The sequence below is a fragment of the Phalacrocorax carbo genome, chromosome 3 (assembly GCF_963921805.1).
Source record: "Phalacrocorax carbo chromosome 3, bPhaCar2.1, whole genome shotgun sequence".
In the NCBI taxonomy this organism is placed as follows: domain Eukaryota; kingdom Metazoa; phylum Chordata; class Aves; order Suliformes; family Phalacrocoracidae; genus Phalacrocorax; species Phalacrocorax carbo.
The window spans coordinates 74,658,535-74,676,278 of NC_087515.1; the positions used below are offsets into that span (position 1 = coordinate 74,658,535).

General features: G+C 39.9%; 1 protein-coding gene across 1 annotated transcript in view; it reads left to right on the forward strand.

Moving 5' to 3' along the window:
• The window catches only part of ROS1 (ROS proto-oncogene 1, receptor tyrosine kinase), a 76,531-nt gene that overhangs the window by 49,799 nt on the left and 8,988 nt on the right, over positions 1–17,744 (forward strand). Inside the window, 10 exon segments of the mRNA XM_064448554.1 lie at positions 656–843; positions 1,482–1,574; positions 2,289–2,424; positions 2,840–3,002; positions 3,270–3,334; positions 5,975–6,104; positions 7,137–7,234; positions 7,852–8,055; positions 10,754–10,888; positions 16,037–16,119. Coding sequence (XP_064304624.1) covers positions 656–843; positions 1,482–1,574; positions 2,289–2,424; positions 2,840–3,002; positions 3,270–3,334; positions 5,975–6,104; positions 7,137–7,234; positions 7,852–8,055; positions 10,754–10,888; positions 16,037–16,119 — 1,295 coding nt within the window.

Genomic DNA, 17,744 nt, shown 5'->3' on the forward strand with positions numbered 1-17,744 from the left:
TGGGAGAATGATTGACATGCTCTTGAAGGTCATTTCACATGAAATATCACAGTCCTGTGTGACATGAAATAATATTTCAGATATGGCCTTTCAAGTTTAAATACATGGTCTTCTTTTGGTTGGTGAATAATCAGCTCTGAATTTATTGTGAGCAATCAATCTCAGTCCAATGGAGAAAGGAAGAAATATACCCAGCAGTCAGCAGATACTATGGGAACTGGCTAGCTAAAGAATTGTGTCTTCACTGCCAATGACCTGCTTCCTGTTTAGCTTGTGAAACCTGATGCACAAGAGCCACTGAATTACTCTGGGGCCAGGAAAGCAAAAACCTCTAACAGGACACAAAAATAAATGTTTATTTTTTTTCTGTACACTCTAACAGGTGAAAGAGTGCTGGAGTTTTTATGTCTAAAACATTCTAGCATTTCATTGCCAATGCCAAGCTAAAGATGTGTGATTCCTAGCATTGCTGAAATGGCATGGCACAATTTTCTTCTCAGTAGCCAGAACCCCATGACCAGATTGAGTTTTCCTGCAGGCAGAGAGATGTTGAGAAGGCCATGGAACTGAAGTGAAGAATGGGACAGGGGGAAGCAGTAAACAGCCCTCACTGTGTTAATGACATACCTGTGTTATTTTGCTGTGCCTGTTGCAGGAAGCAGTCTTACAACACTAGTGAAGTGAAGTCCTTGTGGAAGGTGGTTTACAATGGCTCCTGTGCCAGTATTTGCAGATGGAAGGCCAAGAACTTAGAAGGAACTTTCCAGTTCAGAGCAGCAGCTGCAAATGTGCTGGGTCTTGGTGAATACAGTGACACAAGCAAGGATATAATTTTGGGTGAAGGTATGTCCTATACTTTCACACTCTGTTAATCATGTTTTTACTTAGAATAATCATACCAATTTATGAAGACAGACCTGCTATTTTAGTAATGATATTGCTGCACAAGTGAAGTAATATGTCTAAGAGTTAATAAATGGTGACATTTATATGGTGACCCCAGCTGCTAGTGCTCATCCAGGCTCTTTGCACAGAGCAGTGGGCCTGAAATTTGCTTCTGCTCATTTATTCTGGTTTGTATCTGTGGTACTGCACACTGCATTATGGTATGATTCTTGAAATAAAGGCAAGTTCCCACACAGGGTAAGGATGTGACGATTACTTCTTGCCTTCAGCCAGAATGTTAGAACTACATTCTGCTGGTGTTTTTGAAAATCCCACCTTGAGTGGTCAAACAGTTCAGCATTTTCTCTTTCTATGTACACAGTAGGTCATCACCACAGGAATGGCCCAGAGCTGGGGGAGGAGGGTTAGTCTGATCAAATGTTGACATCTACGTACAGCCTACAAGAGAGCTTTTTACGGAGGCAGACATTTACGCAACAGGCAGCTCAAGGGTTCTCTCAAGTTTGCTCAGCTCCATAGGATTGATATGGTTTGTATACAGAGTCATTAACCAGTTTTCCCCTTCTGTTTAACAGATACTATGATCTCCCCAGACACCATCATTGTCATTGCTACTGTGATTGGAGTGGTTGTGCTGGGCTTGACTGCGGTTGTGTCATTTGTTTTCGGTATGTGGCTGAGATTTTTGCACATCGTTGGTTTGGCAGGCCTAGGTAAAGGCAGTTCAGATGGTGGGAGATGATCCAGGTTTAGGGAAATGCTGAACAATCCCCAGGGTGGGAGCTGGCATGAATTTGCATACTCTCATCCTTTGAGGCCCTAGAGATGGCTGGTTATATTTTCAGTATCAAGGACAGGATACTAATTCACTCCATCCTCAGGCACTTCTTGCTGTTGATTCCCTGCAGAGAGTGCACAGAAATGCTGAAGAAACTGTGATATTCCTGTGTATCCTTATAAAAACTTGTACTTTACAATTCTCAAGATGCCTACTGCATTTATTCACCAAGGGGTCCCATTTTTTCCCTCTTAAGCATTGTCCCTGAAGAATGCCTGTAGAGGTTATGCTGAAATGTAGATTTCCACGTGTGATGGTCATGCCTTATCACTTCTCATCCTTTCCTTGGGATATAGCAGCAGCCCTTAAGGCTTGGGTCTTGTCACATACAGAGGTGGATGCTTGACTGATTTCTCATCTCAGGGAGCAGTTGTCTGTGTTTTGTGGGAAAAAGAGGGTGGCCAGATGGAAATGTCTCGCTTACATGAGCTTCAGTGGGGTCATGCTGAACAGAATAACAAAAAACCTGTAGCCTTTATGCCACAGGTTGCATGCTGGGATGCTCTCAGAGTGCAATATCTGATGGTCAGCTTTTCTGTTTCAGTATGGCACCGAAGATGGCAATCCAGAAAACAGGCCTTGCCTAGAGAGATATTGTTTATCAAGGAAGATAAAGAATTAGCTCAACTCAGGGGGATGGCTGAGACAGTGGGACTAGCCAATGCTTGTTATGCCATAAGGTATGTCCTTGGAGCAAACATATTTTCAGGACAAAATGATGTAAGAGGGCTTCCCTGGACTGGTTTTCATCAGTGCACTCATCCCTGACATTTCAAGGTGGAGTTAAGGGCTGCATCTGCACTTCAGGGCAGGTCTATTCTGAGGTATGCCCTGCCATGTTGGCTCCCTGGTGTGCACCCTTGCCTGGATTGCCCCTAGTCCACCCTTCATGTTCATGTTGGCAAGAAACACAATTCTGCGGGGAAGGAAGAAGACCTAGTGTTTTCCAGTAGCTTCCAAAACATCCAGGCTTCACCTAAGCTCCCCTTAAATGTACCTGATGAGACAAATAGTACCAGATGCATTTGAGGAAGAATTTTAATAACATTTCAAACATTTAAGTACTAAGAAGTGACTAGTATTGATGTTTTGTAGCGGTCTTCCTTCTCAAGCAGAGATTGAATCATTGCCATCTTTCCCTCGGGACAAACTGAACTTACAGAAATTTTTGGGAAGTGGAGCATTTGGAGAGGTATATGAAGGAACTGCAGTAGATATCCTGGCAGACGGAAGTGGAGAATCCAAAGTAGCAGTCAAGGTAATCACAGCTGTTTATTTCTGGGGCAACAGAATGGGATGGGCAGAACGATTTGGTTCAGAGGTTATACCACAGAAATGGGTGTTGACAGGTTTGGGTGTTTCCTTACAGTATTTCTTGAAAGTTACTTAAACCTAAGCCTATCTCCTTGTAATTATTGCTGGAAAATAAGGTATATTTAAGGCCATGTCCATGTCTGATTGCTTTACTTAAGTGCTATGTGATAATGGTGGTGGTGACCTAAGTGTTTTGCTTTCTGTTGCGTAGACTTTGAATAAGGGTGCAACAGACCACGAGAAGAGTGAATTCTTGAAGGAGGCACACTTAATGAGGTAGGGACATCTTTGCTACTGGGCACCCTTTGAAGCCAGTAACATGTGAAAGTAGTGGCCTTCAAGAGGAATGAAAGCAACACTTTCCTCTAAACAAATTACTGTGTCATTTTTGGGTGTTCTCTCATTTCTGCTAAAAGATTAAATCACTACTGATGAATCTTATGAAAATAAAGCTATAAAACTGGTTATCAAAATTTAAGCTACAGACTGCAAGTTTAATATGCTCATATCATGGATTTACTGGGTTTGGGCTGCTGTATTTCAGTATCTTTGCTCCCCTAAAACTGAGTTAGTTGTTAAAGGCAATTGGACAACATCTGGCTAATCCCATTTTACAAATATAAACATATGAAAACAAGCTGATGCCTTGAAGTTTCAATTTACTGTGGAAACAGTTTTTTTAAAAATGGGCATACTTACCACTAGAGGCTGCCACATACCTCTTCTATTGAGGTAGACTTAAAAAAATAATGCACGCCACCAGTGTGAGATTTTCACTCAGAAAGGTCTGTGTGTCAGCTAGAAATCTGGTTTTCCAGAGTCTCTACAGAAACAAGTAGAAGTTCAGCTGAAGTTTTCAGCTGGTTACATAAGACTGAGAGTTTGGTTTAGTTTGCAGATGCACTCCTACTTTTATTTCACAAGTGCAGAATTAGAAGCATGTTTTGGAAAATGAACGATTTTATATCCTGTACAGGAAACATAGTGTTATTATATTTGAAATTGGTTTTCACAACATTCTTCTTTTGTGTTTACATATTTTTGAAAGAATATCTTGCACTTTTGGTCTAACTTCTCCCACACACTGTATATTGAATAAGGTAAGAGGCTTGTGAAAACCAAAATGGAACCATGTCATTAAAGTGTAAATTCATGACAAAGAGTGTTGTGTGTAAACTTCCTACAATCTATTTCCATTCTACCTGGCAGCCATAAACCCAGTTAAGGTCTCTTCTGTGTAGTATGTAAATTATATATGTTCATAGTTAAAGTCTCTGAAGCTTCCCCAATTCTGCTTTCTTTTGCACCTAAAAATCCGAAACCAGAAATCCTGGAAAAATATAAAACTGGAAATTATTACATTTAAATGTAAACACTGATGTGGGCCCATATGCACACTAATACAATGTGTCATAGAAAGAAAGAGAATAGAAAGGTTTAAATATTTCCAGTAGCCATTAAACAATAATTTTAAAAATTGCTGTTTTACATGCTTTAAATCTTTCATTTTTAAAATTAAAGAGAATTTAAAAAGAATTATTTAATTCCCTTGTGGAGGGCTTAATGATTTTTCTTGATGTTCATCTGTAAGGTCTCATAAATTAAACCAAGGGCAGAATGAGAAAATAAGTGGACTTGATTGTTTACAAACCTTGATGTTAGATATTTAAATGCAACTTTTATTTTGCTTGCCTTTTCAGATGTTTATTAAAATTTGGATTTTAGTCTAATGCATACTGTCCTAGTTAAGCAAGGGCTATTTGTTTCTTCTATTATTGCTATGCAGAGTGAGTAAATTGAGATGCCCCTATTTCAAAAAGTCATTTGATATTGGTTATTGGTGAGTCATTGGTGTTCGAACATATGTAGAAAATTCTTGGGTGTATCCCATTACTTTGGAAGTAAGGAATGACAGCTCAGTGGAGAAAGGGCCGTGTGAGTTCTAAGGAAGGTGCCAGGTGCTCCTTCCCTTCTTTTTGTTCTTGAGAGTGCCAAAGTTTGTCTGATGGAGAGGTATGTGCTGGGGGCTGGGGGGAACTGTCAAACTCAAAATCACACTTTTTGCTAAGGTCTTTGCCCACACCTAAGCTTATGTGAATTAAAAGAGCATACAAGGAAAATGTCCCTCAACTGATGCATTTGACAATACTTTGGACACCACCAGTTTCCCCAACAGAGTCAGGTTTCTCTGACAGCTGGTACAAGCCCTTTCACACAGCAGCGTGAAGGGAAAACCATTTTCTAACATAAGAAATGTGATTGTAAAAACACGGGCACTGACAGAGGCAATAAATATTCATTCTTTGAAAAGTACTAGATCTGAGAGTGCTGACTGCTCTGTGGTAATCCCTATCTTTTTGGACACACACAGGCAATTATTTGCACATCTGCAAGTATTCCTCGTGCATATTTTATTTCTCTTGAAAATGTACTGTGAGCAACAGTTCTCCTCTGAATTGTGAAAATAAGATGGTGCACCTTGTGCTTTTACCTTTCTCTGTGCATTTCTCTGAATCAGCAGTTCTACTGTGAATATAGTAGTAAAAGTATTCTATTAAAATAATGTAGATGCCTTTAATGTACAGGCAGCAATTAATGTTCCTCCTAGATGAGATTGCCGTTTGGCTACTTTGCTTTGCTTCCTGGAAATATGATGAAGTGTGCTTTTAATATGCATGCATGAATTAGAGTGCCCATCAAAGTACAGTGTGAGCCTGTGTTTTGAAAGGATGTCCCTGAACTCTCCCCATGACTGAGCAAATCCAGGCACTGTGAGTTACTAGATCATGTTGTTAGTAAAGGCAGGATTGTAAAGGCCAAACTGCTCATTCATTGCTTGCAGCGATATGCACTTCATTAGCTATCAACCAGCTGGATTACTCATATGTAATCTTATAGTCATTTCCTTCTCTTTAGTAAATTTGATCACCCCCACATTCTGAAGTTACTTGGTGTGTGCCTGTTAAATGAACCTCAATACCTTATACTGGAGCTAATGGAAGGAGAGGATCTACTTAGCTATTTACAAGGAGCCAGAAAGCAAAAGGTAGGGTAAAGATCATGAGACTTATATTTTTAACCTGTAACTGCCCACAGTTTCTCAGTTTTTCCCTTCCTCAAAGGCCATTCTGATGTCCAGCTATTTCTGTACCTGCTAGGTCTGACTTGGGTTTTCCCTGATGCCCTGGGATCAGTGTTAAATGCTGACCTTGCATCCAGAATTCCTGTGACGACGGTTGAATGTCATTAGACCACAGATTCAAACTGTGTTTTCAGTTGTGAGATGTCTTCTGAATTTCTCTCTATGAATACCATGAACTGTTCTTTGAAAAGTGATCATAAATAATGGTGGTCATGTATCTGGTGCATTAGGCCTCATGGTGGGATGGGGTTGCCTTTGAATACAGCATTATCCTTACTGTGCTAGTCATAGTACAGGCATATAAGATACTGTCCCTGTGCCTATATCCTCAGATTGTTTAGAAGGAAAGAGGAGAAAAGAAGAAAGAATAAAAGTCTTCAGTTAAGTAAACTTTTTCGGTAATTAGAAAGCAGTTTAAGAATATGGATGGTAGGACTGTAGGTCAAAATGGCTTGACACAGAAATTTTATAGCATTATAGCAATTGTCTAGTTCATTTACACGATCAGATGAAATCCACAGTCAGCATTGAATTCTACTGAAATGTATATACATGTATTCTACTAGAATAATATATTATACTGATTAATACAGCAGGAAGCAAACCTGATTTGATAGTGGGAGGAAGTTTTCAAGGTCCCATTTCTTCCACTTTATTGAAGAATCAATTCTGAAGGACCTAGAATATTCTTAGCCCCCAGTCAAAGAACAGGATCTGTTCCCCTGCCTTGCAGTGCAGTGATTTGGCAGTTTAGCCTGCAGATAATTAGCATTCGCTCTGCAGATATACAGAGATTTTGCACCTGTGCTTTGCATGTTTTGGAAAAATCCTAATCATTTCAAATGAGGAAGCAATACCATCTTTGCATAGGGAGGTTGTCATTTTGAGTTTGTAAAGCTGGAAGACATTGCTAACTTCTGGTTTTGTTTCTTGTAGCTCCAGAGTCCCTTACTGACAGTGACTGACCTCTTGGATATATGTTTGGATATTTGCAAAGGCTGTGTCTATTTAGAGAATATCCATTTTATACACAGGTACAGAACTTATTTCCTTAGTCTTCCAAGGTTTACCCACAATATCAGAACTAATTATTTTACCTGGGAAAAAATGCCTAGAATGGTGTCACAATGTAACAGGGAAGGTGAGAGCACTGGACTAAGATTTAATGTTATCTTTTTCTGCTGAAAATCACCCACAGTTCTCTCACAAACTGGTGGGCTACTCTAAGATCAGAATCTAGGATTCATTGCACCCTAGGCAAGAATCATATCCAGGGCAACAAATAAAAGGGCAAGTGGGGAGATCCATTTACTCTCTTCATCTGCCTAATGGGTAGCTATAGAGGACACAGAGCCAGACTTTTCTCAGGGGTGCACCGGGAGAAGATGAGAAACAATAGGCACAAATTACAGCAAGGGAAATTAGATAATATTGTTCACAATGTGCAGGACCAATCACTGGAACAGGTTGCCCAGAGGGGCCATGACTTCTCCAGTCTTGAAGATATGCAAAACTTAACTGCATGAGGCCCTATGCCACTTGATTTGACCTCGAGGTAGGCACTGCTCTGAAGAGGGTGTTGAACCAGATAACCTTCAGAGATTATTCTGCAATGCTAACTCTATCCTCTTGTTTCTGCCTTACAAATCAGGGACCTGGCTGCTTGCAATTGCCTTGTGTCTGAGAAGGAATATAAGAGCTCCTCCTGCGTAGTAAAGATTGGTGATTTTGGACTTTCCAGAGATATATATAACAATGATTATTACAGGAAAAGAGGAGAAGGCCTACTCCCTGTCAGATGGATGGCTCCTGAAAGCCTTATTGATGGTGTCTTTACAAATCTCTCTGATGTCTGGTGAGTTATAGCAGCCACACACCTGGGGGAATAATCACACTAAATCCCACAGCAAGAAAATACTGGTTTACAGGAGCAATGATAAGGTTGTCTCTTGCCATCTCTAATAATATTTAGACTAAGGCAGATTTCTTCCTAAGCAATATTTCCATGATCTAATGAGAAGTTTCACACCATGACAGTACCTGCATGGATATATTTCTTAATGCTTTAGCTTTGGATTCTGGCTGGAAAGAGCTAGTGTCACTCAGTCAGACAATTTTGTTCTAGGCCCACAATGTCGGTTTTGCTTGACTGGGCAGTGAATTGACTGCCTGCATCCTGTTCCATTTTGTTTTCCATTAGGTTAATTGTAATTTCCTTCCTACAACCAAATACTTTCTCCCTACCATTTCACTCTTTCTGGTAACTTCTTTATTTTAAGCCCAAAATTCTCAGCATCATCAGGGGAAGGCCATAGCACTTTCTGTGGAGACTTACTTAAAGTGTGTATTTGGGTGGGTTTGAGTTTATGGTGAAAAAGCAGGGACCCACTGTCAGGAGCCACAGAAAAAAACCAAACCAAACCAAACCAGATCCGATAAACCTGAGATTCACAGAAGTTTAGATTTCAGCAGCCATGGCTACTCACAGCAGGCTAAAGCCCACCAATCTTGTCCAAGTCCTCAGCCCCTACAGCCCATCCATTTGACTGACACTCATATTTATCTAAGCAAGCCATTTAGTGCTCTGTACCGAACCAAATAGGGTGCTGATTGCTTTGTGAGTGGTACTTATGAGGACTTGTCTCTCTCCATTTCCAGTGATGCCTCTAGAGATTTCTAAACGTAAGCAAGGACATGCTCAACCAGAGAGTGGTGTCCAGGGAAGCTGTGGGCACTCAATGTCTTCTAAGATACATCTTAGTGAGTCTAGGGAAGTGGGTCAATTCTACACATTTATTTTAGCATGTGGGCTTATGTATTGACCCATGGACAGGAATATCAAAACCAGAACTACTGGGGAAAGTGAATGGTTGGTTGTAATGGATTGGGAAGGCTGCGCTAAAGCCATTTCAGAAGTTCGATATCTTGAAAGGATATGCTATCCCACCGTTGATCTACTTGGCAGACCAAGGTGACATGAAAGCCACATACCTAGAAACCCTGGACTTGGTAATTCAAGCTGTTGTCAAGGAGTGGTTTCATGTGCCGTGAGTACATGTGACACCATCTTATATTCCAGCACCCAGGATGGAGGTCTAGATATTACCAGGCTCTTGGGATTGATTCCCAGTGTACAGGTCCGAAGACTACACAGAATTGGACAGTCTTCATATGAGATGATAAGAGCAGTGGTTCATCAAGAGGGAACTGAGAAAGAATTTGAAAAATTGTGGATTGCAGCATGAAGAGACAAGGGAATAATTCCAACCAGAGTGTGGTTAAGGTGATATCTGAGGATCTTGGCAGTGAGAAACCAGCCTTGGAATGGGAGATACCTGCCCCAAAGTAATCTTTCCAAGACCCTGTAACTGGCAGAAACAGAGTTTGAGAATTGGACCACGTTTGTTTCCCAGGGCCATGGAATTGCCAGCTTTGAGAAGGATAAGATCAGTAACAACCAGTTAGAATTTTATAGGGGCATTCCCCACAGGAACCTCATCACCGCATTACAGCTAAGAGCCAGTGTCTACCTGACAAGAGAATTTCTAGCAAAGGGTAGGCAGGAGAGTCAAATTAAGTCTTGTCAACATTGTCATGTGGAGAATGAGTCCTGTATACACCTTATTGGATACTGCCCAGCGATACAAGAGGCTAGGGTCAAAAGACACATGAATTTTTGGTGGAGGAGACTAAAAAGAAGGACTGGGTAGTATTCCAAAAGCCACTGCTGAAAGATGAACAGAATAAATTAGATAAACCAGACCTGGTATTCGTTAAAGGAGACCAAGCCCCGGTAGTTGACAACCTGATTAGATATGAGAGTAAATCAACATCTTTGGTGGATGCAGTGGTGGAAAAAGTTAAGAAATATCAACACTTAAAAGACCAAGTTCAGGAACCGACAAACTCAAAGATTATTAAATTTATGGGATTTCCATTAGGTGCACGTGGAAAATGGTATCAAGGCCACTACGAGTTATTGAAAGAACTAGGACTCTCCAGTTCCTGACAGGAAATGTTAGCTCGTCTTTTATTGAATTGAGCATTGTTCTCTTCAGTGGACATTGTGTGTATGTTTGTTAGTCAAGCACGAACTGTTGTAAGATCTTAATGATTTAATGTATTGTAAATGTGTTACCTAATGACGTTTAAATAAACTGATTCTTCTTTTCTATCTATCTAAGTCAGGAGCTAGAAAAGCCGAGGGCAACCAAAACATAAATAAGAGGGTGGTAGTATGTAGGGATGACATGGGGCTCGGAATCATGATGTGTCATCTATCCTGCCAAAGACAAATCACCATTTTTTGCCAAAGTGGACAGGCCACCTATACTTAACCCAGAAAAGGAACATGTATAATTTTATATATATTCAATAAATAGCTATTCCAGAGGCTTGCTTAAGGATGTATGAATGGTTTCACAAAAAAATTAAAACGTCTTACTCCTAATTTTTGTAACTGAATCTTATTCCTAGGTTAGAGACATTTTAACTGTTGATAGGGAGATTGTTTGTGATCACTATGGTAATTAATTTTTGTGTGTGTTTTTTAGGGCTTTTGGAGTCTTAGTGTGGGAAACATTAACTTTGGGTCAACAGCCATACCCTGGTTTCTCTAATACAGAAGTTTTACGCCATGTACAATCAGGAGGAAGACTGGAATCTCCAAATAATTGTCCTGATGACCTGTAAGTTAATTTATTTAAATATTGCTGATAATATTTATAAGAAACAAGAGGCTTATTGCCAGGTGGTCATCATTTTGAATACTACTTATGCCCATGCAGAGTTCAACATCCCCCACGTTTCTTTTCAGATAAAACAGCTAGCACTTGCAGCTGCCAACCTGCTACTAATTACCAGCAGTGCAGCCTGCATATAAGGACTTAAATGTTGAAGTTGAAAGGTGGATACTGGTCTTTTAAACTGGTTTTCAGAGATAATATAAAGTCAGTCTTGGGCATGAATCTGGTAGTAATGTGATAACTGGCTAAGAGTACCTGATGGTATTGGTTAAAAGTTAAGATGGCTCTAAGAAAGAATTTACTGGTCCCTGTACCCCATGTGTGTGATAGCAGATATAACTGGCTTTCTCATTGGTAGTTGCAGGAATTAGGCTAATATTAGGACATATGTGGAAAATAAACTGTGCTCTCTTTGCAGATAAAACTGCCACAAAAGCTAATTAGAAAAGCTGAAGCAGTACAGGAAAAGGGAAGTCTGCACTTCTGGTTAGTCTTTAGTTGAGCTGGATAAACAAAACTTTTAATTTCCAATTTCCTCTTAAGCACAAAATTTGGGTTTAATTGCAAAATTCTTATAAGGAAAAGAATAAAATGAATACATATAGTGGATCAAACCCATACTGGCCAGAGGTGTATAAGGGAGGAAGGTGAACTTGAGCCCAGTGATCCCTAAGTTTTATCTAACTTAATGTCTCAATTCCTCTATCACCTACTCTGCATAAGAAGTCACAGCAATGCACTTGACAGCTGGGCCTACAAATGGAAGGAGAGGCTACTTAAAGTGCACAATTCTTACTCTTGGGGCTGAGGAAATGGCATGAGAAAAATTCTGTGATTGGCAAGCCTGGATATCTGTGATAGGTCTCACATCAATTACCATGTTCTGAGTTCCAGAGAGGGTGATTATTTATCATTATGTAGGTGTAGCTGAAATACCATATTAGCAACAACAACAACAAAAAAGTAACCTTTAGCACTTGGAGGAACTAGAGAACTGAAGAGGTTAGGGTTTTGTTTTAAGTACAGAGTGAAAACTGGAAGTCACAGAACAAATGACAGCCCAAAACAATTCCAGTTTCAATATTTTCTGCTGAAAAAGGTTTCCTGACAGCTGTCCTGTGAATAAAAAAGCATAGGAGGTAATGTATATCCATGTAGTTTGATATTCAAGCTCACACAAAGGCTCATAAGTTGCTTTTAAAATAAGTGACCAGATCTTCAGAAGAATAAAATAAACTTTGCTTGAAATGATTTTTGAGGTCCCAGATTTTAAATTTAGCATAGCAGGTAGGTCTTAAACACTGGTGTGCCTGTTGTAACTTGTAGGATCAGGACCTAATAGCAGTAACATAGTTTTTGAAAGCCAAGGGGCTGAATGGGCCCTTAGACTCTTGTGCCATCTTTTATCTCCTTTGGTGAACACTCAGCACCTGCGTGCAGCTTCTGTCAGTTGCATAAATAGCTTTTTGATACTTTGTTAGGTCATTAATGGCATGCTGGGATTCTTGACATTCCTGCTTCCCTTCTTGTGGTTTTGAACCTGCATCAGGACATCAGCAGTCAGTAATTGTCTCCTCAGCACTTTGGCTTGCTCATTGTCATTTAACAAAACAAACCATCACTGATAGGAAGAGAGTTCAAAGGCCAAACTACTTCAGCTGAGAAGTGTTTAGGAATCTGTGCTAGGCTTACACTGCAAGGGCAAGTAGGGCTGACACAGAAACCTCGGGGTGTAAAAGCACTAAGGAGGTGGGATTGGGGATTTTTGGCAGGGGGGAGAAATTCTCCCCCTTGCCTCCGCAAGATGTTACTCTAGGGAATAACCATCCACTTTCCTCCAAAGAAGTGTGGATAGATAAAACTCGGTAACGAATTGGAAAAGGGGCTTGGGGTTCTGTAAATGAGCCACATTTATTGAAATATGAATTAGATGTATGAATGACACTACTTTTGCAGTTAGAGATCCACATCTGGCACAGCCACGTGGGTGTGAGGCTTGCACGCAAGAGTATGCCAAATTTTGATCGGAACTGAGCTAATTTAACATAGATCCTGGAAGCCTGTAGATTGCAGTCAGGAGAACTTGTACGAGCATGGTGCCACTTTCTGCCTTGAAGCTTGAAGGTTTCACCAAATGCTCACTCCCATGCAAAGTAACACAACGGAGTTTGATGAAGAAACTCTAGTTTGGTAACGAAAAACTTTTACTTTTTGGTTCTGGTGAGGGTGGGAGAAAAGAAGGACTCGCTCAGAATGCATCAGATGAAGGCAGGGGCTCCTCTTCACCCCAACAAATTTTCTTCTAAGAAAATCCCCACATCAGTTGTATTTTCCATCTCGTGTGAGAAAGAATTGGTAATGTCTTGCAGCTTCTGTGCATTAAAGCACATTTCAGGAATTGTTCACTTTCAGCCTCCGGTATTTTATAAGGAATATTATTCCAGGCTCTCAAGTTCTTATTTGTCCCATGTACGCAGCCCTATTGGACATATGGTTATTAATTGTCCCACTCAGATAAAACACAAATGTGAATTGTAGGTGTGTAGGCGTGTATCTAGGTGTACAGGCTAGTTCTTAAAACTAATGTAAACCTTTAGCTGATGTTGTGTTTGAATCTGTTATTTTTCATTTCTTCCTGAAAGGCTTTCCCCATGAAGTGGGGGAATCCTCTGAGTCTCTTCCTCATACTGAAGCGATGCACTATTTGCTAGCCCATGTTTGGCTCCCAAGGAAATATAGGAATGTGCTCAAGCTGTCATTCATGTACATCTTGGCATATTAACCTGGCTTTCACCCTCTTCACTGGTCTCATCCTGATGCATTTCTGGGCCAGTGAAAGTTTATGCCATGTGACTTAAAACTTTGGATGTCACAACACGCCTTGAAAGCTAAATATCATGCCACAAATAGCTGTCCATGCAAAGTTTACAGATATATTCTGAGACAGCATGAAAGTTTTTGTCATTAGAAACATAAAGCCTATCTGAATTAAATACTTTGTGAACAATATCAGTTCTATCTTGTATTAATATTCTAAGCCAGCCAGCAAGTAATTCGATTTAGGAAATAAGAATATGGAATATAATTAAAATGAGAAAATTCCAGTTCTGAATGTTTTGGCAGCAATGAAATATCCCCACTCAGTAACAAAACTGAACAGCTTTATAAAGCAGATTATCCAACAAAAAATTGGTTATTTAGAAAGACAGTGATTTTTCTTAGGAATATAAAAATTTTCAGAATCCACAATTGTCATGTTCTTCTTTCATAAATGAAAAGAGGGTAGAGCAAGATTGTATATAAGGAAGAAATTTTTTATGATGAGGCTGGTGAGGTTGCCCGGAGAAGCTGTGGATGCCCCATCATCGTAAGTGTTCAAGTCCAGGTTGGATGGGGTTTTGATCTGGTGGAAAGTGTTCCTGCCCATGGCAGGGGGATGAACTAGATGATATTTGAAGGCCTTTTCCAACCCAAGGCATTCTATAACTCAATGACTTACGTATCATTTCCTGTTTCTTTCTCCCTCTGTTGGCCTATGGCTGGCTGTTTCTTCCTTTCCATTAGAGAAGCAGTGTACTCAGTAAGCTTTTTTACTTTATTGCTGCACCTTGCACAAGGCTCTGCTCAGGAGAGTCCAAGCGCTAACCTGGTAGAGCACAGCACCTGAAGTCATGTTTTTTTCTTGAATATCCTACCAAGAAGCATAACCAGAAAGCAGATTATTTGGCTCCCAGCATCCAAAGCTGTCTTTCGAATTCAATGTGACAGACACTTTGCTGGCAGCAGAAGGAAAACCAGAGTTATTTCACCTCATTTTTGAGTCCTGTTCAGTACTTCTCCCTCTGTATTTCCAGTGTCATCAGTAACTAGTACACCTGAACGTAAGTGAGGACATGAAGTGATTGAAAGGGTTAGGAAGTCACTAGCACTTTTTAGATTCTTAAAATGGATTTTCAACATTTCATTAGATCCTTTTGAAAAGACAGAATCACTATGTCCAGCTCCACAACCATGTAATACAGGCTGATGAAAAGTGGTTCTGAAACAATTTTTATACTCACATTTCTCACTCAATCAAAATATTTTATTCAAAAATATCATTGAAAAATCAGAATTCAAGAGATTTTTCCCACCTGTCACCAAGGGTTTTGTAAAACACCCAGTTGTGGTGAAGGACAGCAGTCTCACTTTTAAGGTGGGTAAGTGTGGATCTGACTAAGCCAATTCATTTCACATAACTCAGTAACGCCTGGTATCACATAGCAGCAGGTCTGGGAGGCTGTTTGTCAGGGGAGGATTTGAACTTAGGGCTTAGAGGTGAATACTCCACATTCCAGTAACAGCTTCCTGAACTGGCCTTTCACTGGCTGATCAAATGCTGCTCTCTGGTTTAGAGACCATAAAACCCCCGTCCACTCCCAACACTTAGCATATCCAGGTGCTGGCTATGTTTTTGTTTTCAGCCTGGCTCCCCCTGGCTTTTGTAGGATTTGGTATTGTGTAGCCTGGACTCACCTCAAGTAAGCAATATAAATCAGCCCTATCCTTTAGACAAACAGGAGGGGCAGTCTTCCACTGAATGGCACAGAGAGTGTTGTGCAAGGTGGGCTAGGATCCCTGCACCCAGATGAAACTTATACCATTTTCGCCTTTGATGGGAAAACTTACTCCTATTTAGTTTGGTCTGGAGGCAGAAGAAGTCTCAATTAACCCTCTCTGTGCTGGAGAGGGTGCCCTGAACTTCCCCTAAATTTGAGGGAGCATGAGTTGAAGGAGGATTAAATAAGATGATAGTTTCAAGTTCATTTCTGGTTTTAGACATATTTTTTTTTTCCCGTGAGAGAATTACCTCCTTGTCTGCTTTCTTAGAAAATATTGGTGACTTCTTCTGTGAGAGCAGATATTAATGGCAAATGTGTCTTTTTTTTTAATATTATAGCTGTTCCCAAGCTCAAAAATATCTGTCTTTGATAAATAAAGCATTCATAGTGAGTATTTCTGACAACTGATCTTTAATCTGGTTTTCCATCCCTCAGCCTCTGATGATAACCTTTGTACCACATATGAAGTTTTTGGAAGTTGAAAATCTAGGCCAAACTTGCTTCCACTGTTCTTCATCTACTACCTTGAAGACAAACAGGCAGGAACTGGAGTCCTCAACCATGCTTTTGAAGGTGAGTCTGGGCCAGCACCTGCTGTCCCCATGGTCTCTTCCCTGTGAACAAAGTGGGATTCAACAGTTCTCTTTGCTGCATTTGTCACTGCCTCAAATTCTCTGCCTATAAAATGGGAACAGCAAAGATTTACCTCTCTCATAATGAACTTGTAAAGATTTATTAAGTGCCATTAGGCATGAAGCATTAGGTAAAGCACATAGAAGATTACCAAGCAAAAAGACCCCTATGAGGTTGCAACTGAGCCTGCCTCACAGAGATATCCAGCTTGCATCTAAATTTTTTACACTTCATGACCCTGTTCCACTAAAGTAAATGCTTAAATTCCTTGTACAGCCAGGAGAGCTTTAGAAGACTTCCAGGAGGAAATCTGTTCCAATTTCAAAGACATCTACTTCCTCTCCATCAGCTAAACATGGCAGTTAGGCACATACTTTAGGAGTACTGATTCAGTAGTTGCCTGAAAGTGAGGCATAAATTAGGTACCTAGGTAAGGCAGCCTTTATCCTAGCCTGAACTGTGATAGCTCCTCCCAGAAGCCACACCATGCCTGTGCTCTGCACACTGTGAAAAAATAAAACAAAGTGATGCTAGGGAAGATATACTTAAGACATGGGACACAACAAAGCCCAGCTATATAAGAACTTTCTTAAGGTTGTGAAGACAGGAATTAAAAAAAAATAGGCGATGCTAGATTTTAAGTTGTCTGTGCAACTATGTCCAAATAATCTAAACATGTAAAGGAACATTCCCGACTGGCTAAATCTTGAGAAAAAGTGAAGTCTTAGTAAACAATGTGATCTGAAAATCTGCAAAAAGAAAGTTTTATCAGTTGAAATATTTAACTTTTATTCCACAGGGTATTGGGGTTTTTAAAATTGTAACCTGTTTGCATGCTGTGGTTTTCTAATGAAAAATATTTCCTGTTAAAAGAATTACTTTGCACTCCAAAAAAGCAAAACCTAGTTGTTTCTAAAATATCCAAAGGTTTTGGTTTGTTTTGATTTTTTTTTTCTTCACAAAACATTGTTGAACTAGGGACTCACCCTGCTTCATAAATAATTTTGTTACATCAATATTTTGTGATTTCCTAAAAACTTCCTGATCCATTCCAGGAATGACGCAGTACTCAATTGCACAACTACATAGTAATTTTTCTACAGGATTCTACCTATATTCAGTTCACTGGCACTGTCCAATGCTCAGTTAATGATAGTCTATTTGATATTTTGTTAATCTTTATTATTTGGTGTAGCTTTACAAATGTCAATTTATCCCCATTGTGATTTCTCTCTATGCCAGATACAGTCTATGCATGACATTTATATGTCATTACAAGACTAAAGAATTTATCAAGACATGATGGGACCAAAGTAAGCCAGCACTGATAACCTATCATTTAATGTTTTTTTAACTCATTTTGCACCCTTATGCTATAATGAAAAGCTTTGTGTATTTGCATGCAGTGTAATTTCCTAGTTTCTTTAAGGGCATCTTTGCTCTGAATATTGGAGCTCAGGAAAGAGATACTTGATCTGGCACAAATCTAAGCCTGGCATTAGCTCAGGGGAGGAGTACAGCCAGTTAATTAGGCACTATGCCCGGGCTAATAGGCCTTACATTTT